We start from the raw sequence: 27969 nt of genomic DNA, 5'->3' as shown, positions 1-27969 counted from the left end.
CTGAAGGTGTTCATAGAATGCATTTATAAAGGATTCTGCGGTCTGGGCCGTATTTTCCACAGGCTTGGGGGCTTTGAAGGATTCCACCTCAGTTTTGAGGAGTGTGAAATTTGCTTTAGAGAAGTTTTTCACTGTGGTTTTCTGGGCAGGGGGTGGGATCGGGATGTGAATATCCAGTGAGATTAGTTTATCGTCTGATCTTACCAGTGAGGGATACACTTCTGGTCTGGAGCATAGAGTCCCCATGTTGGTGATGATCAGGTCCAGTATGTTTTCCCCTCTTGTGGGAGTGGTAACAAGTTATTCCATAGCATTTGAGTTTATAGATTCTAGGAACCTTTGGGCTAGGGTGCTGGAGCTAGAGTAATGCTCCCAGTCTATGTTTGGGTAGTTGAAGTCGCCCAATATAATGGTGTTTGGAGAGACCTTCATATTTTCCAGTGTTCTCAGGAAGGCCGAGTGGGTTTCCTGGGTTTGGGAGGGTGGTCTGTAGCAGGCTATAAACTGGAAGGCAGTTTTACCCACTGTTAGTTGCACATGGATAGTCTCTGATGCTTCGTGCTGTGCCACCAACCTGGAGGTGTGGGTATCTTTGTTGAATATTGGTACTCCCCCTCCTTTTGTGGTTCGGTCCAAGTTTTGGGGCCGAAAAGCATGGTATGAGGTATAACCTGGTAGTGCTGGGGTGCTCTCGGGAGCCTTGAACCAAGTTTCTGTTACTGCACAGATATCGATGTTCTCCATGCTAAGGAGAGTTTCGAGTGCGTGCATCTTGAGGTTTAGACTTCTGGCGTTGAGTAGCATTACTCTTAGTTTCTTATCCCTTGTGATACCTATGGAGGTGGGTTTGTCTTTTGAGCCTTGCCTAAAAAAGGCAGTATGGGGGAAGCAAGAGCCTTTGCCAATATCCGAAAGCCCAGGGGTGACAGGTGCAAGCCGTCACTAGCGAAGCATCGTGGCTTGTCGAGCATGTCATCCCAGGCTGACAGGCATTGGATCCCCTTTGAGTGACACCAATACTTAAGCCAATTGTTGAAATTGATCATCTTGTCTTCATATTGTGGCATCATTCTTGGTGAGGGTAAGATGATACTCAAGGTCAGGGTCATACTGGCCTGGGCTACATGCTCAGAGAGCTCCTCTGTCTCTTTTCATGTAGTCCAGGGAAGTACGTCTCAGGTCGTTCACACCAGCATGGACAATGACCGAGTCATATTTGTACTTGCCTTGGAGTGACCTGAGTGCTTGTGTTAAGTGGCAGATCCTAGCTCCCGACAGGCAGCTCACCGTGACCTTCTCCTTGTTCAGCCTGGTGAGCGGGACGTCAGTGTGCCTGACGATAGAGTCACCTATTACAAGTGTATCAGGTGTGTTGTTTAGCCTTAAGGGGCTGTGACTGTTCGGCACACTGGCTTTGTGAGCTGTGTGTTGCACGTGTTTTGTTTTGGGGTAGCGGTTGCTTGGGTGTCTGCTTTGGAGGTCTCTGCTGCTTAGGCAGATTTTTATTTAGAGCCTCCGAGTATGTTTTTGTGTGTTTACGTGTTTGGTTTGCTGTCGTGGTAGGTCTATGTGAGACTGGAATTGTAGTGAGTGTGGTTTCCTTCTCCTCCTGACTGGTTACGCCAGTACTGAGTTGAGAGAGCTTAGCCTCCAGTTTGGGTATATGGTTGCATCTCTCACATGTGTTGGAATTTGTTGGGAGGAGGAGAGGGTTGTCTGTGTACATGAGGCAGTTGTAACATTGCGTCAAGATTCCAAGATTCACCAGCTGGACCGGAGAGGAGATTGACAACTGACCTTTGGACATGCTAGAATAGTATTGGGAATTCCTTTATAATTGAAAAAAAGGGCCAATGGGGAACAAGGTACTCAAGGGGAGTTTGTGAGGGTGTAATGCTTTTAATTTTTTAGTGCTGACTTATATAATTGCTTTAGTGAGCAAGTACCAGGTAACTTAAATGCAATGTGTTACAGGTAACTTAAATGCAAAAATGACAACAGTAACTTTCTTTCAAGTGAAACAAGGAAATAAGTACAGTAAGCAATGCAGATATCACTAGGGATCCACAGAAGTGCTGAAAAGCGTAAGAAGGTTTACACTTCTGCGACATTGGCCATTAGGGCTTTAAATTGCCGGTTTCATATGTTAAACTATCAGCAACATGTTGTTGGACTGCTTAAACAGAAAATTATGTTGATTCCTGGCTGTGTGGAAAATAAAGAATTACAGGATTTAATGCATTCTGCTGAACAAGTTGGAAAACATACTTTGGAATGTGGTTTTGATTCATTAGAGGCCTCTTGCAGGGCTGCTATTACTGGGTCTGTGCTCAGAAGGCATGCTTGGCTTAAGGAACAATCTTTGCCTGATCATGTTAAAGCTAAATTGTTGGATGCTCCTTTAAATCAGGACCGTCTGTTTGGTAACAAGACTGAGGAAGTTCTTAAAAAGATGGAAGATAAAGCTAAATCTATGCAAGCTGTTAAAGATTATTTACAAGTTCAGCCTCCTAGATTTAGTAGGCACTGGCCCTCTAAGAATTGGTCCTTTCCAGCCCCTTCCAGGTCTTCTCAAGCCAAACCCAGACACAGCAAAAACCCCAGGTTTCAGTCCCAGGGGGGACACAGAACTAAGCAGTGGGGGGCCTCCACTTCCAAATATGGGAATAATAAGACTCCCCCTATGGTAAACTGTCTCAATGACTTCCTTTTAAAATTTCCAAGCACTTATCAACTGACTGCCCCTTTGGGGGGGGAGATTGCTCTTCATGCAAAGAATTGGGAACTCATTACCCAGGACAAATGGGTTTTAAATAGTGTCCCAGGGATACAGATTTCGCTTCCACATGTTGCCAACACCAAGCGGGTGGCCGGACCTACCCCCAAATCAGTGGGCAGAGGCCCAAAAACAAGTACTTTCTCTCTTAAGTGTGGGGGCTATTCAGTTGGTACCAGAAGAGTAAAAGGGACAAGGTTTCTACTCAAGACTTTTCCTGGTACCCAGAAAAGACAATTCATGGCGTCTTATCCTGGACCTGTCTACTCTAAACACCTTTTTGGAGATTCCAAAATTCAAGATGCTGACTCTTCACCAATTACTTCCTATGCTAGGCAAAGATGCCTGGTTGGCAACATTAGATTTAAAAGAAGCATACCTGCACATCCCAATCAGGGAATCTTGCAGAAGATACCTACGCTTCAAAGCAGGCTACACACACTATCAGTTTTCTGCACTGCCCTTTGGCTTATCTACTGCGCCCAGGGTATTCAGAAAGTGCCTAGCTCCAGTTATTGCATTTTGCAGGCAAAAAAATATTCAAACATACCCATACCTGGACGATTGTCTAATTCAGGCAGAAAGCCAGGACATACTTTTGAATCATCTGGCCTTTGTAGAAAGGGTGCTGACTTGTCTGGGGTACACCATAAACAAAAAGAAATCACACCTGGTACCCTGTCAACAAATTGTATTCCTGGGAGCAAGCTTGTATACAACTTCCCAGATGGATTACCTCATGCCAGAGAAACAATTTCATTTGACAACCTACTTCAAACAACTGGCCACAAAAACCCTGCTATCTGCAAGACAAATACTGCAAGCTGTGGGGTTCATGGCCTTCTGCATTCTTCTAATTCCATATGCAAGACTGCATATGAGGAAACTACAGTGGTATCTAAAAAGCCTATGGTATCAACATTCTCAAGACCTAGAAACATTTATTCCTGTCATACCTTGCCTACGCCTAGAGTTCCTTTGGTAGGCAGAGGCCTGCCACCAAAACAAGGGACTAGCTTTCACACCAAACCCTGCCGCCCAATCCCTAACAGACGCATCAGACTATGCATTGGGGGCTCACCTGGCAGGGAAGTGAATTCAGAGCAAATGGAACCCAAGACAAATGCACCTGCATATCAATCAAAAAGAAATGTTAGCTGTAGAGAATGCTCTGACAGCCTTCAAGGACCACATTCTTCCAGGACTACTAATGGTAACGACGGACAATGCCACTGTTATGTGGTACATAAACAAGCAGGGGGGTACACATTCTTATCCCCTCTGCAGACTAGCCATGGCATTGTGGAACACAGCCTTGAGCTACCAAGTGCACCTACAAGCTCAATTCCTGCCAGGAAAATTAAATACACTGGCAGACGGAGTAAGCAGAAATCTCATGGACCCACATGAGTGGAAACTGGAACCAAGGATTTTCAACATGTTGACAAGCAAATGGGGGAGCCCAGATATAGACCTGTTTGCCTCTCCCCAGAACTACCAATTGGACAAATGTTGCACAAGGACTCCCCACAAACAAGCCTGGACAGTGGATGCTCTGTCCTTCAGCTGGAAAAACCTATCCGTCTATGCCTTCCCCCCTCTGCCTTTGCTCTCCAAAGTACTACTAAAAATCAAACAGGACAAACCAAGGATGATTTTGATTGCTCCAGACTGGCTGCGCCAACACTGTTACCCTTTCCTGCACAGTGTGTCACTGTTATCTCCATGGCACCTGCCTCAGACGCCTTCCTTGCTGTCTTAGCAGGAGAACCAGATTCTGCACCCTCAGCTTCTAACACTCAACCTTGCAGCCTGGCTAATTACTTAATCTCTCCTTTACCATCCTTCAGCAAACCTGTGATGGATATCATTTTAGAAGCAAGGAGGCCTAGTACAAGAAAATCGTATGCTGAAAAATGGAAAAGATTCTGTGCCTGGAACCAGTTTCAAGGGTTGAGCACAGCAGCACCCAATTTACCTCAGATTTTACAATACTTAACTGAGATGCTTCACAAGGGCCTGTCTTTTTCCTCCATTAAAATCCACGCCTCAGCCATTTCAGCTCATTATAACACAGAACCTCCCCTCTTCTCTCATCCACTGCGCAAGCAGTTCCTCAGGGGGGCCAAAAATTTAAGAGCACCCAGGAGAGCTCCAACCCCAGCCTGAGACCTTAACTTTGGAAAAACTCACTCTACCTCCTTTTGAGCCAGCTGCTACTGCAGACTTAAAATTTCTTTCTTGGAAAACAGCTTTCCTTTTAGCAATCACTTCAGCTAGAAGGTTATCTGAATTACAGGCCCTTATGGCAGTGGAACCTTTCATCATCTTTCATGCGGACAGGGTGTCCCTCAGAACCAATCCATCCTTCATGCCCAGAGTGGTATCCAGTGTGGCTCTTAATCAGTCCATTCATTTGCCAACCTTCTTTCACAATCTACAGAATAAAGGGGAACAGATACTGCATCCCTTAGATGTGCACAGACAACTTAGATTCTACTTGGGCAGGACTAAACCTCAAAGGAAATCTGAACAATTGCTGGTGGCATTTGCAGCAGGGGCAGAGGGGAAGGCTATTTCAAAGCAAACCATTTCTAAATGGATAAGCCATTGCATTCATTTCTGCTATAAGCACCATGGAAAACCTATCCCCCAGGGCTGCATCTACCTCTACAGCCTTTCTCAGAGGCATCCCTACCAGGGACATCCTAGAAGCTGCTACCTGGAGTTCTGTACATACTTTAACCAAGCATTATCATTTGCCAAATTTCTCTAAATCCAGAGCTGGCTTTGCCACTGCAGTCTTGCAGGGCCTTATAACTGGCCCTAATGCTATCTAAATTCCTCTTCCCAACCATAGCTTTGGGAATCTACCCAAATGTAATAACTGCAACAGTGAAACACGAAGACCATAGTACAGTTGTGTACACTTACCATAAATGTAGATGTTCGAGTGTATTCACTGTTGCAGTCCTGGTTACCTTCCCTCCAGCCCCCTAACTTCTTTTGACTATATCTCTACTTTCCTTTACTATGCTTAAAAGCCTTTTTGGTGTATTTGCTTTTTTTGTTGGAGGTATATCTTTGTACTTTTATATTTAATTGCTTCCCATTGGGGGGCACCTGACATCTGGGGCAAGAAAAACTGATGTAATGGCGTCGGCTGCTTGTTTTATACCCCTGACGACCTGATGTCATGGAAGAAGGGACAGCAACCGATGCAGGACCCAAGACTTTGTTAATCAGGCCGACCGAGGGCTACCTGCAAGCAGATAACCCAAATGTAATGACTGCAACAGTGAATACACTCAAACATCTACATTTATGGTAACTGTACACTGTACTTTACCCTCCCTTCAGCCCCGACTTCTCTTGGCTCTACCTTTCCTTCTTGTTGGTATATTTATTTTTTCTTGTGTATTTGCTTTTTGATGGGGGTTTACCATACCATTTAATTGCTTCCTATTGTGGGGGCATCTGACATCTGGGCAAGAAAAACTGATGTAATGGTGTCGGCTGCATGTTTTATACCCTTGACGAGCTGATGTCAAGGAAGAAGCGACAGCATCCGACGCAGAAATCCGAAGACTCTGGTATTCGGGCAGGCCGAGGGCTACCTGCAGGCAGATAACCCAAATGTGATGACTGCAACAGTGAATACACTTTGACATCTGCATTTATGGTAAGTGTACACAACTGTACTTTTTTTCCCTTCTTGGAGGTCTTGAGTGGTGACTTTCTTCTCAGACTTTGCGACATCAATTTCCCCTTTTGGATATTCAGTTTGCTCTGATGAAGATTTTCTCTTGAGTGAGCCAGCAGATAACAGAGCTGAGATTTATTAGTCTTTGAATATCTTCTTTATAAAGGCAGTTTCCCCAGTGGGCATATTTCTGTAATGCAGATTTTATGAGTTACCCACCTCACCTGCTCATAAGGATAGGGTGGTGTTCATTACCATCTTACTCCTTTCCTCAAAAGATAAGCAGCAAAGACCCATCTGAATTAATCTTTGATTGCAACAAAAAATAATAGCAAGTAAGTAGGAGTACCTTATCCACACCATGGATGTTGACAGATAGTTAAACTGTTATATAACCAAGACAAACTCTCTCTCAGAAAAGGAAGAATGTCTTCATAGTAGTGTGTCTGTGTGTGGTTCTCAGAGCTTGGTCTACTGTTACTATAGATATGGTAATACCTTGAAGTTCCCAAAATGTATTGTACTGCAAAAGTGATATTGGCTTTGTCCTTCTTTTCAGGGCCTTTGTGAATGATATATTTTCTGCTGTAAAATTACTTCCTACCTGGACCTACTTGACTCCATCAATGTATCCCCTAACACCCTGATCCTTGGTGACTTCAACTACCCCACCATAGACTGGGTGAACTATTCTTACTCTAATGCACTCACCCAACGATTCCTTGACTTAATCCGTTCTAATGCACAAGACCAGCTTGTCTCATCCCCCACAAGGGGAGATAACATTCTAGACTTGGTTCTCACCAACATGGGTGACCGCTGCACCTCCCACATAGTAAGTTCTTCCCTGGTGAGATCAGACCATTGGTCTGTATCATTCAAAGTTTCTGTCCCATCCACCCCCCAGCTGTAAACATGCTAAAAATAGCTTCTTAAAAGTGTTGACTACACCTTCTAAGGGAGGGTATCAGTGGCTCAACACTATCACCCCCGAGGATGCAGACAACTATGCTGAACAGTACGCCAGTGCAGTATACAAGCACCTGTACAACTGCATGGACTCAGCAATACCCAACAGAACTAAAACCTACTTGTCAAGGAAACACAAACCTATGTGGTGGGCATCCTCTATCAACATGCTTTACAACAAAAGGAAGAAACTGTTGTCCAAGGGTAAAAGGGCACAAATTCCCAATTGGAAAAACTCCCTCCTTAGCCTTAAACTTCCAGAGCCAATTATGAATCGAAACTAGCCTCCAAAACAAAGGGTGACCACAAAGCCTTTTTCAGTTATGTCAGGAACCTCCATGGCAAAGCCCAGGTTTGTTCTGAGTTAGTTCTTAACGATAGCACTTACACTGATCCTGTTGCCTTGGCCAACCTGCTAGCTGATAGGTTCAGTGCAAACTTCACCCCCCTGTCCCCCCCAAAGGCCCATTCATCATCCCTAATACTTGTCCCACACCTCACAACTCCGTAGATCATGTTAAAGGCCTTATCCAGTGCAAAGAACACAGCTTCTGTGGGACCTGATGGTATCACAGGCTGCATTCTGCACCATCTCCAGCAAGAACTAGCCTCGCAATTGAGCACCCTGTTCAACCATACCCTAACTACAGGCTTCATTCCAGCAGAGTGGAGAACTGCCATTGTCATCCCCTTGCACAAATGTGGTGCCAATAATGACCCTGGAAACTATCGCCCCATTAGCTTGACAAGTCTGATCTGTAAGGCCATGAAGTGTATTGTTATGGATCTCCTAAACAAGGACATAGACAATCTCCAGGCACTTGACCCCACCCAGTTCAGATTTGTCAAGGTCAGAGCTTGCCTGTTGAACCTAATTGACTTTTTTGAGACTGTCACCCAAGCCCTGGATGAGGGAAAGTCAGTACATACAGCTTACCTTGACTTGGCCAAAGCCTTTGACACAATCCCTCACTCTGGCATCATTGAAAAGCGAAAACAACTTGGCGTAAATCCCTATCTCATCAGTTGGGTGACCAACTGGCTCACCAATAGGACCCACAAGGTCAAAATAAGTGCCTGTACCTCTGACAGCAGACCTGTCACTAGTGGTGTTCCCCAGGGATCTGTCCAGGGACCCCTGCTGTTTGGCATCTACTTCTCAGATGTCCAGGCAAAGACTAAAAGCCCATGGCTGACCAAGTTTGCAGACTACTGTAAGTTGGGTGCTGTTATCAACTCCCCAAATGAAGTTAACATACTACAAGAGGGTCTCACAGCAACAAATGACTGGTGCCAAAGTCATGGCCTCAAGTTAAATGCAAAAAAAGTATGATCATACCATTCAGCAAAAACACAGCCTCTGCTGTTGACCACAACAATGGCAACCCCATAAGCACACAACTTGTGGTGAGCGACCTCTGTACACAGGTTGACAACAATCTCCCATTCGACCATCATGTAGCAGCAGTGGTCAGAAAAGCGGCTTACTTGGTTCAGCTCAAAAGAAAAGAGGGATTGCATCCAGAAAAAAGGTTATTACCTCTCTGTACTCCTCCCTCATTAGGCCAGTAATTGAGTACAATGCCCTGTTTGGTATGTACCTCTCCGAACACCTGCACCAACTGGAAAGGCTATGGAAATATCTCACAAAGAGAATCCATGGCCTCCAGTACCTGTCTTATGTGGACAGGCTCAAATCACTATCGCTCTACTCGGTATCCTACAGATTGCTCAGAGGTGATCTGTGACTCATCTACAAGGCAATCTTGGACCCTGCCCTACTAGAGATGCTTCATATCTGCAAGTCTAATTCCTCACACATTACTTGATCAAAAGCCCTAAATCTAACATGCGACATTAACAAAATCTGCTGGAGAGACAGGTTTGTCTCCCAGAGACTGGCTCCGTCTCTGGAATAGACTCCCCATACACATCAAAGTACTTTGGTGACCCTCTTCAAAAGCAACAAGTAAGAGTGGTTGGGAAACCACAGATTTGTCCCAGGGGATCTACCTGTGTAGCTCATTGACAGGGGTGACAGGTGCTGATTGAGGTTTCTTTTTTGGGGATAAACTCTTGGTTAGGCTTGTAAGGGCCCCAGGGCCATTAGCCTAGTAACCGCCTATGGTCCTGTGATATTATATTTCCTTTCTCAAATCTGTGTGGGTAGTGTGTGGCCAGGATAAGGGGAAATAGAGCAGGGCACTGGGGGGAGTGTGAGAGACTAGTGGGTAACAGGGGAACCCATGGAGTTTTTATTACTTCTAGACATCAAAGTTGTATATAGTCAGTAAAGTGGCAATATGAGTGGGTTTGTACTGAAGCAGTCTGTGGATGAAAGTGAATTACCATGTCTGTTTGATCATGGGGAAATTGTTATTGACCTGCTGTAGTACAGCTTCGCCCACTGTATTTGTCTCCACCCATTTAGTTGCTGACTGCAGTGCCCCTTTGCTTTGAAGTCACTAGCCACCACTGATTGATGAATATACTCAAGAATAACTGGGTTTGTGTTCACTGTAACTCTGTATCCAAGAAAGATTTCAAAGCCCCTGTGAAAAAATGATTTACTTCAGGTAATTGATACTCCATGAAGAGGCCACAATATGTTTCTGAAACATGTATGTGTTCTAAAAATGGTGTGATATATGGGTTGACCTGTGTCAAGTTCAGTAATTTTGTCGAGTATGTCTATATCAATTAACTCTGATATTAATTTTTTAGTAAATCTCAAATAAGAAAAAGTGAATAACCTTCCAAAGTCAGTTGAAGTTGTTAGTAGCAAGTGTCTTAAAATTTCTGTAAATTGTAACTTAAAATTCTATAATAAAAAGTAGATGCAATTAATGTTGTGTAAGTCATTAAACTAGACCAGAGGAAATGACACTTTCATTTAACAAGATTACAAAATATTATTTGACAAACATACAAGCAAACAATCTTTATTTGTGATGTAATGGCAAGAAGTGCCATTCTACTATACCCATCAACTGTCCAGATTTTTGCTTCATATTTTTGGCCTGTTTCTCATAAAATTTGTGATTTTTTTTTGGATTTTTGTGACACATCAGTGAGAAGTGAATTCACTAAATAATGACAGGCATTTGGGTTTCAGACTTTATATCCTTCAGAAAATGCATGGTAACACAAGGTATTTTATTCTATCAACTTTCTGTACTTATAAGAGCAGTGACTGCAATTTGTCCCTATTTTGAGGGCTTTGTCCAGATTTTTTGTGCTAAGAGTTTGAGAGCTGTATGTTCTACTCTAAGTTAGATATGCTTGATAAATAGCTTTCTTGCTTCTAACACTAAATTAACTTTCACAGTTTGCAGGACCACATGGGCTGAAGAAATGGTTTCTGTTGACATTAGTAGTCTGTTTAATTTTATTAGTTCCTTGAAAGCCAACAAACTGGTTAGATTGGAATTAGTAAGTAACAAGGATTTTAAGGCTCTTCAAAGTGAGGTATTACTGCTACGTGGCCTTATATTTTAATAGAGTTTTAAGGAAACTGCCAAAATTAAACACCGCTTAAAAGAGCAGATGTGATGAACCGATGCAAAAAATATCATCCCTTATCTCTATTACCTAATATACTGGTAAACTAATGAAGGTGGTTGTTTTGTACTGCCTATTAAATGAGATTCAACCAGAAAAAGTTATTTTTCCACAAACATACCTTTTAGTAAAACCAGTCTACCACAACTCAGTGTTCATTTTCATCATAAAATCGTTGCTGTTTTAAATGCGGATCTGCAGGTTGACATACATATTGGTGACTTCAGCAGTGCATTTGCTGAGGTTAATCATGCATTGTTCAATAGTAAGCTAACAACAGTGGTCTTATTACATGGACTTGTAAAAAGATTTCAAGTATGATTGCAAAGCTTATAAGTTGGATAGAAGTATGGTTACATAACTGACTCTGTATGGTGTCATGGGATGGTGTTGTAGGCTCAAATCACAGTGTTAGTCAGACGTATATCGCAGAGGGCTGTTTTGGGTCCTGACTTGTATCTTTTGTGTCTTTTCAACCAGCTGTGCAGATTATGTAAAACTCCGCAATCAACCATGTTTCATATTTTCAGACTTCCTTAAATAGACTGCTTGATGGGGCCATCATTAAAGGACCATTACGGGCAAATGATGGGGGAAAAAACATTTTTTTTATCTTGCCATGAATTACTGCACTTCCCCAAAGCTGCCTACGGCAAAATAAGTACTCATTCCTAATTTTATTTTATTTTTTATCCTTTTCTACTCTCATGGGAGCAGACATCCTAATTCCTTTTCAAAGATAAATCTGCCCCATAATGCACTATGAGAGCTCAGATTGTGAGAAAAAGTTGCCCTCCCGTTTGTTCTCAGACTACACTTCCATTCACATAGAATGGAAACTGCCAAGTTTGAGAGTCTCATATGTCCTTGACCGGTCTGCAGTGAGTTTTACAAATGTTGTCCTTGTTGATGCACAACTTCAAAAGTGTCAACAAATTACTGAGATAAAGTAAACTTTTTACAAAGAGCAGTTGTGCAAGTTTCATTTCCTGGCCAGGCTACTCCTCCTCCCATCTCCCCTCCTTCAATGAGCTAGAGTCTCACATTTCCAGCTGGACTAGATTCAGTTAATTAATCAACTTTGTGTGACAGTAGACAGTAAACAAATCACAGCCTGATGTGCCACAAAAACTGTTCCCTAATACGTCTCATCACTTCTGAATAGCATTTTACAGGAATTATTTCTAAAAAAAAACACACATCAATACAGAGTTTAGGCCAATCTCTCCATTTCATGTCATGATCCCAATGAAAAGGATATGATTGGACCAAGAAGTGACAAACCAGATTAAAAGGGAGGCATGAGACAACACGAAGAAGCTATTTAACATACTAAAGGCTTAATACACAAGAAGGCCAGGTTTGATTAATAAGTCTATTAGTCACCATGGCAGAAAAAGTCTTATGTCCACCGCTGACCAGGATTCTGAGAAAGTTAGAGCCACCAAAAGCAGTTTATGTGCTAAGGAAATGGTTTGGATTTAGTTTTAGTCAGACTACGGTGATAAAAGGATGATTCTTATACAGAGTAAGTGACTTGCCACCTGTTTTGTAGAAGCTGTAATCATGGCTCTTATTATCAGAGTGGAGCAGCAAGTATTAGGGATGTGGCTGGAACCAGACCTCAGTATCAGTCAAGAGTGCAGTAAAGGACCATCCAGGCAACTTTTGAAAGTGAGCAAGAATGCTTCTGACAGTTAGTTGTGTGGTCAGTTTTGAGGTCATGGCTTTTATCACTGGGAGGGGGAGATAGATGCATATATGAAATGCATAGAGGTAACAGTAGTATAAAAATGAGTGAATAAACAAAAAAATAACAGTTGTGGTCAAGACAAGCAGAAATCTGGTGAGGAAGTCTGATTGGTACAGGAAGTATTGTTAAAATGTTGGATTAGATAGAGTGAAGGTAGGAAGGAAGCAAAGGCTGTCAGTCTTAAGTTTCTTTAGAACAGGTACAAAAAGACAAAAACTTTGTGTGGAAGGGAAGAGTGTGTTAGGTTGTGATTGAGGGTAGGGAGAAGTGGCAGGAGTGGACACAGTAGTAATGAAGTTGGGCAGATTTACTGAGCACTTCATGAAACAGAAATCTTGACCTACAAATTACACAGCAATGAGATTGTGTAATCAGGTGGAGGACTAACTGAAAAATTAGTAATTATGCCTATATAAAATCATTAAAAAGAAAAGATTGTGTTCTAGTAGTTTAGATAGCAGAATAAATGTGTTATTGTTTCACAGACAAGTTTCATGGAATATATTGTATATTTTACATATTACAGATGTGTGTCAGTGCTTGTAATGGAGTGATAGGGATGTCCATCTACTATCTGAAAGCTCCTGCAGAATTGGTTACCATATCCATTATTTTGGGGAGGGGATCAGCAATGCAGAATTCTGTGCTATTTTTGTTTGTGGTGGCATGCTTGCTAAAGCACACTTGTACTGTGTAAGTGATGCTGGTTGCTGGCTAGGACTCAGAAAACAGTTTGGTAACTTATATGAGCAGTATAAAAATTAAAACAATTGCAGCAGTTGACCACAGATTGAGCAAGCATTTCCTAGCAGTTAACTGTCAGCTAAAGAAGTCAGTTTAAATAATTTTTTGCATTAGTCCTGGAGTGCCAATTGCACTGTGTTCAGAACTCAGTGTTATAAGATGGCCTCCTTTGTTGTGATTTTGATTTTCAAGAAAATATTATTTCTCAGTAAGGGTGGTGATTTGGACCACCTTCCCAAAGTGGTAATAGGTTCAAAAACGAAACTAAAGAATACATGAAATGGGCCTAAGACAATTCTTTATAGGACTTCTGGGGAAGGGGGGCTGAGATTGTAACACATTGTTAGATTAGTTACACACTAAGCTGCAGTTGTTACTTCTCTCCAAACTAGGCAGACTATGTGCCCTGTTTCTACAACCTTTTGTTTCAGCCCTTACCTGTGGCATCCTTGGTAATGTAATACTTCATGCTTTAGCCAGATAATGTTTTTTATGCAACTGTTGCCATTAGACATTCATGTTATACTTTGCTTATTCAGTTTATTATTTGAGACCTTAACTGGAAATGTTGCTTAGAGATTTAATATTGCATGATCTGCTTCTTCATAGGTATGGGTCTTTTGATTTTAGATATTTCTACAAAAAATGTCTGATCAAGTTGTTAGTTTGAAATCTGGTGAGTTCTTGGCTACTGTTGTCACTCAGTACAGTGACATTTAAACCAAGATGTGCAATGTGGGTGTTTCCACATCCCTCTGAGAGAGACTTGAGACAGAACTTGCAGAAGGCCCATATCAAGTATTGCATGGGTCTCTCTATCAGAAGTGAGAGACCCAAATAAAGTGCAAGTTCAAGGGAAATAGAATGCTTTAATTCACAGTAATGCATTGAAAGTATTTCTTTTTTTTTTTGGGGGGGGGGGGGATTCCACTGTCTTTCATCCCTACTTCCAAGTAGGGAGGAATGCTGTGAGGTATTGCAACTTCAGATTTAATATATTCCCCATAATCACATTTACAATCTGTCAGTAGGATATTTGACCTTTCGGTATTGTGCAAGGGAAAATGTTATCCTTTTCTTATTTGCTTAAAGGGAAAATCAAGTTGAAGATCCAAGTGAAAGTGACAAGAATTTCAGTACTTCAGTGCTGTCACTTCTGTCTGTTCATTGGCAATGAAGCATGTGCCAGTAATAGAATAGTTGTTAAATTTCCTTCCACATAGAATTCTTTGTTTGTTTTTTTATGCCCGACTACCCCTTCTCCCTTTTTTAAGAAAACATGAAATTTATCTCAGGCTATAGTATTTGTAGAATTGAACAAAGATAATGAAATTGAGGGGAGGAAGGGAAATGGGAATGTTAGGAGATGGCTCAATACATATTTAGATGTTTTAATAAAGTGTGAACCTTAAATACCAGAAATATGTGATCACTGATGTGAGTTTCCTGTGTATTTAAAGATTGAGATTGCAGTATCTTGGGGATATCTCCTTTCCTGAGATGCAGAAATCTCAGAATTAGTATGTATGCATTGTGGGTGTGCACCCCCCTTGTTAGTGAGTGCAAGGGAGCAAAGCCCCCCTTGCAAAGATGCTCTTATTTTATATAATGTTTTTATTGTTGATACTTTTCACACTTATAAAGTTTGAATTATGTTAGAAGATTGATCATACTTATGAATGTGAAGTTGTTTAATCTCGCCTTCATTCTACTGATGGGTTCAGAGCCGATCCTCAGCTCCGAGTCGGCCAAATTGCAAAGCTCGAGGTCTCTAAGCTTGAGGCTGAGGCTCTATCCCACAATGAACCTCTACCTTCCCCAGATCTAGTTTGCCGCTGCAACTGATCATGCATTTCTCTACAGCTCAGGCCATTTGAGAGATAAGTTCTTCTTTTTCTGGAAGTTATTTTCTAAAACAATTGCTGTTTGTTAGTTTCTTGAGAGTTACCAAGGATAGACTATCCGTTTTGGGGTTTCCCTTTCATTTTCTAACAGTGCTATTTAATAAAAGCTGTGTTTTCGTTTATGGCCATTTGGCCCTGTTGGTTCCTCGTTTTTCAGCCGGTTGGCTTATTTTGCCCTATCCTTCAAGGCAAATTAGGCTTTTTTGCCGTTTATTTGTAGCCAGTTAGGCTTATAGCAGTGTTGGGCTTTTTTCAGTTATTTACCTTTAGCTGGTTAGGCTTATTTCCTTATTGCAGCTTCAGCCGAGTTAGGCTTCGCTTCATTGTATTTGTAGCCAGTTAGGCTATTTCTTTGTTGATAACCTTTAGCTTGTTCTCAGTGTTGTTTTTGATTACCAGGATTGTACTGTGATCCTTTGTACTGTGTTATCCAATATGTCTGAGAAGGCCAAGTCAGGGTTTAAGAAGTGCCGTAAGTGTAATCAAAAGATGTCTATTACAGATGGCCACACCACCTGTGTCTACTGTTTGGGAGAGGTCCATCTCCAAGAGGTCTGTTCCATTTGCCATGGATTCAGTGCTAGGGTTTTGGCAGAAAGGAAACGGAAGTTGGTTGAGCGTGGCTTGATTGTCTGCTTTTCAATCAGACTTGGATACTGCTCCAGGAAAACCAAAACCTTCATCTTCATCTTCTTCTTCAGCAATTTCAGATCCAAAGGGCTCTTAGGTTCCGCATGTCTCCAAGAAAGCTTCTGTCTCGGCGCCACTGTCATCGGAACCAACTGTACAGATAGTTGGTAGGAGCTAGTCCCCAGTCTTGGAACCGGTATCTCCTACCTTGAGATCCCCTATTCTGGTTTCACCAGCTCTGTCTGTAGCTTCCTCTTGGGCTTCTAGACTTTCTGATTCGGACGTGGATCGTGTGGTATGGAAACTTTTACGGGCTCCAGCACTAGCTAAAATTCTGTTGGCTTTGACTCATTCAGCTTCAGAACCGACAAAGTCCTCTCTTATAGTTTCTGCTCCTCCTCCGACTCGAATCGAGACATCAGAGCCGGAGGAGGCTATTCAGGCATTTGTGGAACCGTCGGTTCCAATACTCACTTCCGACCTGTCGGCACCGACAACCCTGATGTCCTCTGCTCCGATGGTGGAATCTGGGAGCTGACACTGTCCCACCAGTTCTGACTCTCCCCCCTTGGGGCATCGGCGTGTATGAGTTTGGCTCCTACCTCTGTCTTGGAGCCGGCGGTTCTGGTGTGGGAGTAGTCTTCGGTGTCTTCGGACCCAGGTGCTTCCTCACATCAGAGCCCTGGTGCCTTTGATGCCATGAGGAGGGTTTTGTCCCCCCGGTCAGCCACAACCTCTGAAATGGCCACCTCCTCCAGGAAAGCGCCAGAATCTTCTCCGTCACTGCAGACCCACCGTAAGTGTAGGGACCCGGAGCTTCAGGACTCCCCATCAGGGGAACCCTGCTCTTCCAAGACCTCCCCAGAAGTTCCCACTGAGGAGGTCCCTTGGAAGAGGTTATGTAAGAGGAGACATTTAGATTCCCCCCAGGAATCCATCATGTCTGACACTGGTTTGGAGGGATCGGAAGGGTCCCCGATGTCCCCCTCTGAGGATATCTGCTTTGGGGATATCTTTGAGATCCTTAAGCAGAGGGGTGATTGACAGCCCCTTAACCTACCGGGGACAAATTGGTGCTCCTGGAGGCTTTCGGGTCTCGACCCTCCACCTCTTGGGTTTCTCCGCACTTCGATGAGTTGATGGATCTTTTGTCTCGAAGGGTGTGGGAGTCACCAGATTCTATGGAGCCTGTTCCTAGGAGGCCCATCAAGTACATTTCAGCTCCTCATGACAAGTCCCTTCTTATCCAAACCCATACCTGTTGATGCCATTGTGGTTGCGGCAGTCACGAAGAAATAGTTGTCGGAGACCTCTACGTCTGTTCGTCCTCCTAATAGGGTATCTAGGATCATGGACAGATATGACAAGTGCATGTTAAGTTCTACGACCTTTGCTCTTTGGTTCTTGAACTATCTAACCCATTTCCCAAGGCTTCAGAGAGATCTCCTGAAAGAGCTAGGAGATGCTCTCTAGGGTGCAGTAGCCAATTCAGTGGCGGAAAAAGTGACATCTCAGCTTGCTACCCTCAATTTTATCATTATCTCTTTCATGCGCCTCGTATCTTATGCAGCTGATGGGATGAGTAGGGCAACGGGTACAGGAGTTGCTCTGCTGAGACATTCCTGGATGCGCTTATGTTCCTTTGGGGAACCTTTCAAGTCGTCATTTGTGAATGCCCCTTTTGATGGTTCTTTTTTGTTTGGACCAAAAGTTAGAGATCCTCACCAGATGTGAGCAAGACAGAAAGACTCTATCTGCAGTAGGAGTTGTTTTCCACCCCTACAAGATCCTACCGTATAGGTCAACGGGGAGGGAAAATGTGGTTCTGCAAAACCCAAGGAGCCTTTCCGAACTCACAAGGTGAAGCCTCTTCCAGGGGCAGAGGAGGAGGCAATAATGGAAGATGATGCCCATGCGGCAGAGGGGGGTCCACAGAACCAGGGTGACAGGGATCAGTTCCTTGGGAAGCCCTATCAGCACTCCTGAAAGGAGGCCCGACTGTCCTGCTCTGGGGGGGGGGGGAGTCTGGGGACGTTTGTCTTTTTACCTAGGCGCCTGGCTAAAAATGTCAGGAGACCGATGGGTACAAAATGTTATATCCAGAGGATATTGCATCCCCTTTCATACCCAACCCAGACCAACAAAAGGAATCCCAGACGTTCCTCCCAGTCTATGGGATGTGGCATCAGTAGAGTTTTAAAAACTATTACGAAAAAGAGTCATCCAACCAGTCCCAACAGACCAGCAAGGATCCAGAACTTACTCAAGATTCTTTTTGGTGCCAAAGAAGACAGGGAACTGGAGACCAATTTTGGACCTCAGCAGACTCAACAAATATGTACTAAAAACAAAGTTCCAGATGGTCACGCTTCAGTCCATGCTCCCATTCTAAGGGAAGGACAGTTGGATGTGCTCAGTAGATCTCCAGGATGCGTACTACCGTATCAAAATGGCGAGGTCATCCAGGGATCATCTGCGCTTCAGGCTGGGAGCCAGTCACTTCCAGTTTCAGGCCCTGCCCTTTGGTCTCACCACAGCCCCCAGAGTGTTCACCAAATGTATGGCAGTGGTCATAGCTCACTTGAGACATTTAGGAATCCTGGTGTTTCCGTATTTGGACAACTGGCTCCTTACCGCACCCACCAGGCATCAGCTTATTCAGGCAAGGGACACTGCCTTAGATCTATGTTTCCAACTGGGCATTATGGTAAATTCAGAAAAGTCTGCTTTATTGCAGTCACAGCATACAATATTTATAGGAGCAGACTTGGATACAGTCAACATGTCCTTAAAGCTTCCTTCAGAAAGAGTGCTTACCCTACGACAACAGATTGTGGATCTCCTGTCAAAACACAAAGCACCAGCATCGCAGATTCTCAAGTTGCTGGTCACCATGGCAGCAGCTATCATTGCAATACCCCTGGTGAGATCTTACATGTGCATTCTTCGGTGGCTGCTATTCACACAGTGGATGTTTCAGGACTTACCGATGAATCACCCAGTTCTGATAACCAACTCTTGCAAGGACGATCTTTGATGGTGGCTAACGTCCGAGTCGGTGACCATGGGACTTCCCTTTGTCTTCCTGGCTCCAGTTGCAATGGTGACCACGGATGCCTCCCTGATCGGGTGGGGGGGGCATTATCAGGGATGGACAGCCCAAGGTACATGGCATGTTCACGAGGCTCATTTGCACATCAACGTCCTAGAGATGAGAGCGGTTCTGTTAGCGTTGCAGTCCTTTCAAGACTCTCTTCCTCTGGGCACGATTGCAATCCAGTCAGACAACATGTCTGTGGTCTGGTATATAAACAAACAGGGCGGAACCAGATCTTATTCCTTATGTCAAGAGGCTCTACGATTATGGAAATGGGCAGAGTCCACCCAGCACCTTCTGATAGCAACGCACATCCCGGGGAGATCCAACATGATAGCGGACAAACTCAGCAGAGCAATTCTGTTGCCACATGAGTGGTCTCTCAAGAACGAAGTAGGGGAAATTCTTTTCCGCAGATGGGGCCAGCCTTGCTGCGACCTTTTTACAACTCCCACAAACACCAAGTGCCGCAACTACTATGCCCTGATCCCTCAACAGGGACAATCCCCGAGGGACGCGCTTGTTCATGATTGACCTCCGGGACTCCTTTATGCCTTCCCTCCATTTCCCCTGATTCCCAAAGTTTTGCAGAAAGCCAGTTTTCTGGGCAGGACACTTATCTTAATAGCCCCATATTGGCCTAGTCAAATCTGGTTCCCCTTTCTGAAGCCTCATCTACTGGAGGAGCCTTGGATCCTGGACCCACTGCCAGATCTATTGACCCACTCATCAGGAGCTCTTCACTTTTCTCTTCAGTCCATCAAACTGACAGCTTGGCTACTCCAACTCCCAGAATATCCAGGTTCCAAAATTTATCAGAGGAAGCTCAACATATTCCTTTGTCTTCACATAAGTCTTCAACCAGGACACTTTATCTCAGTAAGTGGAAATGTTTTCCAGCTGGGCTCAGCAGAATAACATTGACCCCTTTCTGGCCTCCATTTCGGATATCTTAGAATTTGTGACCAAACTGTTCAACAAAGGAGCTGCAGCAGCAACCATTCTGGTACAACTGGCTACTATATCTAATTTCCATGTAGGTGAATCTGGAAATGGTATTATGTCTAACAAGTTGGCGAAGGCCTTTTTGAAGGGTACGATGCACTTAAAACCACTGATCAGATGGAAATTTAATCTAGTCCTATCCAAGATTATTCTTCTGCCTTTTGAACCTGTTTTTTCTTGTGAGCTGAAATATCTTTCTTGGAAGACCATTTTCTTGGTGGCCATTATGTCAGCACACAGAATTTCGAAGTTGCAAGCCCTTTCTATTAAACAGCCATACTTGATATTTCACAAAGATAGGGTTTCCCTCAGGACGAATCCGTCGTTCTTACCAAAAATTTGTTCCGACTTCACACTTAATCAGGTGATTGAATTACCTGTTTTCTTTCCCAGTCACTCAAATCAGTTGGAATATATGCTTCACAAACTTGACGTCCATAGACAACTTTGTTTCTATTTGGACAGGACAAAAGACCATAAAAGGGCTGATCAGTTGTTTGTCTCCTTCTCAGAGTCTAAAAAAGGTGCACCGGTATCCAAGTCTACCTTATATAAATGGCTTTCTGATTGTATATCCTTTATTTACCATGAAGCAGACATTTTGTTACATGACAAAGTCAAAGCTCATTCAACCAGAGCTGTTTCTACTTCCATAGCCTTCTTGACCAGGCTACCCATTGATTCTATTTGCGCAGCTGCCACATGGTCAAAGCCACATACCTTCATATCTCACTACAAGGTAGACAAGGCCTCTAGGGACAGAGCTTCATTTGGGTCTGCTTTCCTTAGGCAGGTACTCCCATGAGTCACTCAAGTATGTGGTGCTGGGGACGCTACCCATCAGTAGAATGAAGGTGAGATTGAACAACTTCACATAAAGAAGTTATGTACTTACCATAACGTTCCATGTGAGTTGTTCTTCTCGCCTTCATTCTTACGACCCCCCCACCTACCCCCATCCAGTGTCTGGAAGTTCGTGAGGCTCTATGTTGGTTTTGGTTCTCCTGGGAAGTTTCCTCTCACTAGTTGTCTCTATGATTTCCTTGAAATCTGGGGTAGGTTTAATGCTAGTTGGCAGCAAACAAGATCTGGGGAGGGTAGAGGTGCATTTTATGATAGGGCTTTGGCCTCGAGCTGTTGGAGACCTCAAGCTTAGCAATTTGGCTGACTCGGAGCCGAGGATCGGCTCTGAACCCATCAGTACAATGAAGGCGAGAAGAACAACTCACATGGAACGTTATGGTAAGTACATAACTTCTTTTTTCATAGGTAGTTACTAAGTTTTTTGGCCTACATACAACTGAGAAATGTAGCCACTACTGTAAAATATTGCATACTAATTCTCCTGAGTTAAAAGATCATTAACACATAATCCAGGCATATATTTGCTGTCTCCCATCCCGTCATCTTGACTGGTATTTAAGATTATTTGGATTTGTGCTTTTTAATGTGTAGTGCAAGTCTGTTCAGTAGATAAATTGCTGAATTAGGAAACTTTCGCTCCAGGGAGTGGTGTTGATTCTGAGTTGGAGGTTAATGTCTTTATTATAGCATATTAGATAGGTTATTAGTGTAGTAATGGTGTACAAGATAAAAACAGGATCTTTTTATAGCTCAATAAGCTAAGAGTAAGCAAGAGGGCTTTTAGTCTCAGGATAGCCTACATCGTCTAAGGCTTACTCTCATTGAGGTTGTTCAGGCTGATCCAGGCATCTAGGTAGGTACATTCCAAAAGGGACATTATATTCCAGCATAGGTCTGATAAGGGAAGAGTACAGTGGGTATACAGCCTCTCTGGACCTAGAAAATGCACCTCTGCAGATAGGCTGAGCAAGGTAGGACTTCCTTACCATGACCGAGATATCATGGTTAAAAAAGAGCTCCTTATCAACATAGGTTCTGAGGTGTCTTATGACCATATGTGTTTTTAAGGGGTGTGCCAGAAGTGTTGTAAGAGGACTGTATCTGTTTTAATGGGAGGGCCAGAAGTGCTCTATGAATACGGGGAGATAGCTTTGGCAGAGGTAACTGTATTGCAGTATTTTTTTTTCCATTTAAGATGAACCCCTGATTGATACCAGGTGCTGGTATGGTCATGGCCCTGTTTTCAGTTTGGGTATCTGAAGAACACTTGATAACTACATCCAGTTTACAGTTGTTGGCAAGCTTGGTTAGTCACAAACACTCAGCATGTAGTTTAGCCCTGGAGAAGTAAATGCCGAAGAGGAGGAGGGACCAAAACAGAACCCTATGGCAGTATAGTGCCATTTCTCTGGTTAAAGTAGGAGCCCTCTATCTCTCTCTCTCGAGTCTTGTCAGTTTGCTGTCCATCAGACTACAAATGGATTGATAGGGCAGTCACGGTGGTGCAGTGGTTAGCGTTGCTGCCTCACAGCAGGAGGTTCTCCGGTTCGAACCTCGGCTGGGGTGCCTTCTGTGTGGAGTCTGCATGTCCTCCCTGTGGTTGCGTGGGTTTCCTCCCACATCCGAAAGACATGCTGTAGGTGGATTGGACACACTAAATTGGCCCTAGGTGTGAGTGCGTGCATGTGTGTGCCTTCTGTGGAAGGTTGGGCACTGGGCTGGCAACTCGACACTGTAAAACTCCACTGCCAATCATGAGCGGACGGTGATCCGCTGTGGCGACCCCTAACCAAGAAAAAAATGAAAGAAGACGACTACAAATGGATTGATATTGAGTCTATGTAATTTGCATATAATGCTGTCTAACATGAAGGATTATGACAGAAGCTTTGGCTAATTCATGGTAGGCAGTATGGACAGTAATTCCCTCACCTAGAACTGTAGTGACCCTGTTGATGATGTCAATCAGGTTAAATAGGAAAACTGGATTTTCACAAAACCAGGATGATTTAGATCAAGGGTTTAGAGGTTACCAGTGTCATGGATTATCAGCTTGGCATTTATATGCTCTATAACCTTGCAAACTAAATTACAAAGACTCATGATTGGTAGTTACCAGCATTTGTCATGGGGCTGCCCTTCTATGGAGGCACCACATGTTTCAGAGACAGAGTCTGTGGATAGACTAGAACAAATTTAGGAAGGGGAGTCTAAGTGATGCTTAGCACTTTAACAAGCAGCCATAAATATTATCAGGATTCTGTAAATTTTGGTTGAGGCAAGAGCTGGTGTAACTTGAGTGGTGTGTGGGAGAACATTTATGTGGGTTGGAGAGGTGAAGATGGAGCTGAATTTGCCCATGTGAGTGTTAGTGAAGGACAGTGAGTCACAGTGCGAAACTCTCTTTAGACGAGCTTTGTATAAAAATGGGTGTTACCTATAATTTTCCTGAGTTAACTAAGGAATGATGTGAAGTTATTCTGTCTCGCCGTTCATTCTTACTGATGGGTTCGGAGCCGATCCTTGGCTCTGACTCGGCCAACTGCAAAAGCTCGAGGTCTTCAACCAGTTCGAGGCCAGCTCCCTATCCCATGATGCATCTTGATCTCCCTCAGATCTCGTTTGCTGCTGCAACTTGATCAGATGTTCACCAGCTCTGGCCAGTGAAAATTATTGCTTTTTTCTCTTTAAAAATTTGCTACATAGCTTAAATTAGATAGTTTAATAATAAATTTCCTTTCTTTATAGTAGTTAGCCTTCCTAAAGTGCATTCCTGGTATTGGCTAGTTTTTTCTTAGGTAGTTTAAATAACTTGGATAAGTGGCGTCTCTTTAGGCCTTAAGTTCTCCCTAACTCTTTTTCCACTTACATAGTTGTGTGGTGTTAATCAGAGCCCTTTTAGTTACAGGCCATTGTATATTTTTGGTAAATTGCTAGTTATTTAGAGATTTAAATAATTTCGATAAGTGGCTGTGCTTTTAAGCCTTTAACTTTCCTTATCCAATATTTCTTCTCACATAGTTGTGTGGTGTTAGAGCCCTTTTCTTTTTTTTTTTTTTTACAGGGCAAGTATATTGATGTTTATCTTAATTGTTTAGAGATCTTGCATTATTAAGAGTAGTGTGCTGTGTTGTTATATATGTGTGTGTGTGTGTGTGTGTTTATATATATATATATATATATCTATATATATATATATATATAAAATGTATATGGTTTCACTTCATATCATCGAATTTCAAATCATAGAGACCAAATCGTCGAAAACTCATATCATCGAATCTCAAATCATTGAAAACTATAAAGCAGCTAGAAATAACATCCCACAGAGTTTTTACTATGTTTATGCAGGGGGACAAGCCCCCCTGCACCCCCCATGTGGGGGGCTCCACCCCAACACCCCCCGTAACTTAAATATACCAACTCCAAGGTCGCACTACAGTGGGGGAAAAAGGTAATAATAAATGTAGTAAACAGTGTCTGGGATGTTATTTCTAGCTGCTTTTTAGTTTTCAATGATTTGAGTTTCGATGTTTTCGACAAGATGAGTTTTCGACGATTTGGTCTCAATGATTTGAAATTCGATGAAATGATAATTCGATGATATGAAGTGGAACCATATATATATATATATATATATATATATATATATATATATATATATGACTTGGATTTCTCTTGATGAGACATCCTATCAGACAACAGAGAAAAAACATATATATATATATATATATATATATATATATATATATATATTTATATATATATATATACTTGGATTTCTCTTGATGAGACATCATATCAGACAACAGAGAAAAAAACATATAAATATATATATATATATATATATATATATATATATATATATATATATACATATGTTTTTTTCTCTGTTGTCTGATGGGATGTCTCATCAAGAGAAATCCAAGTCTGGATTTAAAAAATGCCCAAGATATGGGCAAAAGATGTCCATCACTGATGGATATACCGACTGTGCGTATTGTTTGGGTGACGTGCACCTGCAAGAAAGTTGTTTAGTGCTAGAGTGTTGCATGAGAGAAAGAGAAAACTTATGGATAAAGGTCTTTTAAAATCCTCCTTCCAAGAGGCACTGGATAAGCATGACAAACCCTCTAAGACATCTTCTAGTTCTTTGGAGCCAAGAAAAAGTCCATCGACTCCAAAAACCGGATTGAGTAAAGCTTCAACATCAGCTCCACAGCCAACGGAGCCGACTGTTGTTTTGGTTAGAAGCCGGTCCCCGACATTGGAGCTGGTATCTCCTACATTGAAATCCCCCATCTTACAGTTGGTGGCTTCATCCACACATTCTTCTTGGGCCTCAAGTAAGAATGTCTAATTTGGATGTGGACCGTGTGGTGAAGATGCTTTTGCAGATACCGGCACTTGCAAAAATTTTATCGGCACCAACCCCTGGGACTTCAGAGCTGACACAAGTTCCCCCCATCATCTTCTGTTACTCCTCTGATCTGCCTCAAAGTTTCGGAGCCAGAGAGCTCGGAACTGATGATCGTGGAGCCCTCGGGGCCAACACCTACCTTAGGTTTCTCGGGCCCGACTGCCCTGATATCTTCAGTGACGACTGAGGGATCTCGGAGTCGACGCTCGCCGGTCAGGTCCGGGGAGGATAGGCAGACCAACTTTTCCTCTTGGGACTTCGGCTCAAGTGAGCTTGGCTCTGACCTCGAGCGCGGACCCCTCTGTTCTAGTGCCAGGAGAATCCCTTGTGTCCTCTGATCCGGGGGATTCCTCGCATCGGGTCCGAGGGGCCTTCGAGGCCATGAGGAGGGCATTGTCCACACCATCAGCCACACTGTCAATACCAGCAGCTCCCTCCCTTAAAGCACCGGTGTCTGCCTCTACAACACATGGTGCATTTAAAGCATAGAGACCCTGAGCCTCAGGAAACCCCATTGGGCAAACCATGCTCTTCTGAGACCTCTCCAGAAGCTCATACTGAAGAGTTTTCCAGGAAGACACTTTGCAAGAGGAAGCATCTGGACTCCCCACAGGAATCAGTCACTTGGATACTGACTTAGATGAGTCAGAAGGGTCCCCATGGTCCCCCTAAGAGGATATCTCATTCGCAGATATCCTAGAAATCCTTAAACACAGGGGTGGCTGTAAATCCCGGAAGACTACTGATAAGTCAGTCCTACTGAAGGCTTTTGGATCTCAACCCTCCACTTCTTGGGTGTCTCCACCCTTCAATGGGTTGATTGAGTTGCTCTCTCGGAGGGCGTGGGAGTCCCCGGATACCACAGAGCCTGTTCCCAGGAGGCCTAATAAATTTATAACCTGCTCTCAAGACAAAACCTTACTAACTAAAGGAGTGCCCATTGATGCCATGGTTGTGGCAGTGGCCATTAAGAAGGAACGATCAGAAACTTGTACATCTGTTCATCCTGCTAATAGAGAGTCCAGGATTATGGACAGGTATGGGAAGCGTATGTTTAGTTCAGTGGCTTTTGTTCTTCGATCACTGAATTATCTCACACATTTCACTAGGTTGCAAAGGGATCTCCTGAAGGAACTGGGAGATACGCTACAGGGTTCAGTAGCTGCGGGAGTTTCTGACACGGTAACTTCCCAGCTCTCTACTCTTAATTCTGTTGTGAACTCTTCCATGCATCTGGTCTAATATGCAGCTGATGGAACAAGCAGAGCAGCGGGTACAGGAATTGCCCTTAGGAGACATTCCTGGATGCGTCTATGTTCCTTTGCAGAACCCGTTAAGTCTTCCTTGATTAATACCCCTTTTGACAGCTCATCCCTTTTTGGACCGAAAGTGAAGGAAACACTACAGGAGTGAGAAAGACGGAAAGACTTTGTCTGCCATCGGAGTATGTTTTTCTACCCCGATTAGACCCTACCCCAAAGAGAGGGGAGGTGGAAATATGTGGTTCCATAAATCTCCAGGATCTTTCCAGGACACACGTGGTGAAACCCCCTCTAGAGGCAGAGGAGGGGGAATAATGGAAGACTCTGTACACACGGCGTAGGGGGTCCACAGAATCAGGGTGACAGAGATTAGTTCTTTGGGAAGCCCTATTACCGCTCCTGAGAGGAGGCCCGATTATCCATCTCTGGAGGCAGTCAGGGGACGCTTTTCTTTGTACTCAAGACACCTGGCTAAAAATAACAAAAGGTAGCTGGGTACAAAGTATCATATCCAGAGGATACTCAATTCCCTTTGCCACACTGCCCCCTCTTGCGAAAAAAATCCCAGATGTTCCACCCAGTCACAGGGAACAAGCAGCCATAGAGGTCCAAAGGTTACTTGAAAAAAAGAGTCATCCAACCAGTCCCAGCAGACCAAAGAGGATTCGGAACTTACTCAAGGTTCTTTTTAGTTCCAAAGAAAACCGGTGACTGGAGACCTATTCTAGACCTCAGCAGACTAAACATGTCGGTAAAAAAGACAAAGTTCCGGATGGTCATGCTACAGTCAATACTCCCCTTTCTGGGGAAAGACAATTGGATGTGCTCGATAGATCTCCAGGATGAGTACTACCACATAAAAATGGACAGGCCATCCAGGGATCATCTAGGCTTCCGTCTTGGAGCCAGTCATTACCAATTTCGGGTTCTGCCCTTTGGTCTCACTACAGCCCCAAGAGTGTTCACCAAATGCATGGCAGTAGTCATGGCTCACCTGAGACGTTTGGGATTCCAGGTGTTTCCATATCTAGAAGTCTGGCTTCTCACTGCCACCACCAGCCATAAACTCAGAAAAATCTGCCTTGTCGCCATCGCAACAGACCTTTTTTATAGGAGCAGAACTGAATACAATCACAATGACATTAAACCTTCCTCCAGAAAGAATTTGTGTTTTATGAAAACAAATCATAGACCTGCTTCCAAAGACAAAAGCCCCAGTCTCAATGGTACTGAAATTGCTAGGAACGTTGGTGGCAGCGATCATATCCATTCCTCTGGGTC

General features: G+C 43.4%; 1 protein-coding gene across 5 annotated transcripts in view; it reads left to right on the top strand.

Annotated features, from left to right (window-relative positions):
• The window catches only part of KCTD1 (potassium channel tetramerization domain containing 1), a 643332-nt gene that overhangs the window by 332524 nt on the left and 282839 nt on the right, over window positions 1–27969 (top strand). Inside the window, exon 2 of one of the 5 annotated variants that reach the window (XM_044065437.1) lies at window positions 16254–16284. The exons of the other annotated variants lie outside the window; for them this stretch is intronic. Within the exon in view, the coding sequence (XP_043921372.1) occupies window positions 16254–16284 (31 nt within the window). The remainder of the gene's footprint in view (window positions 1–16253; window positions 16285–27969) is intronic. 5 annotated transcript variants of the gene reach the window in all.

Source organism: Protopterus annectens, chromosome 3.part0 (genome assembly GCF_019279795.1).
Source record: "Protopterus annectens isolate FY-2018-M chromosome 3.part0, PAN1.0, whole genome shotgun sequence".
NCBI lineage: Eukaryota > Metazoa > Chordata > Ceratodontiformes > Protopteridae > Protopterus > Protopterus annectens.
This window is presented reverse-complemented; position numbering and strand designations above follow the sequence as displayed.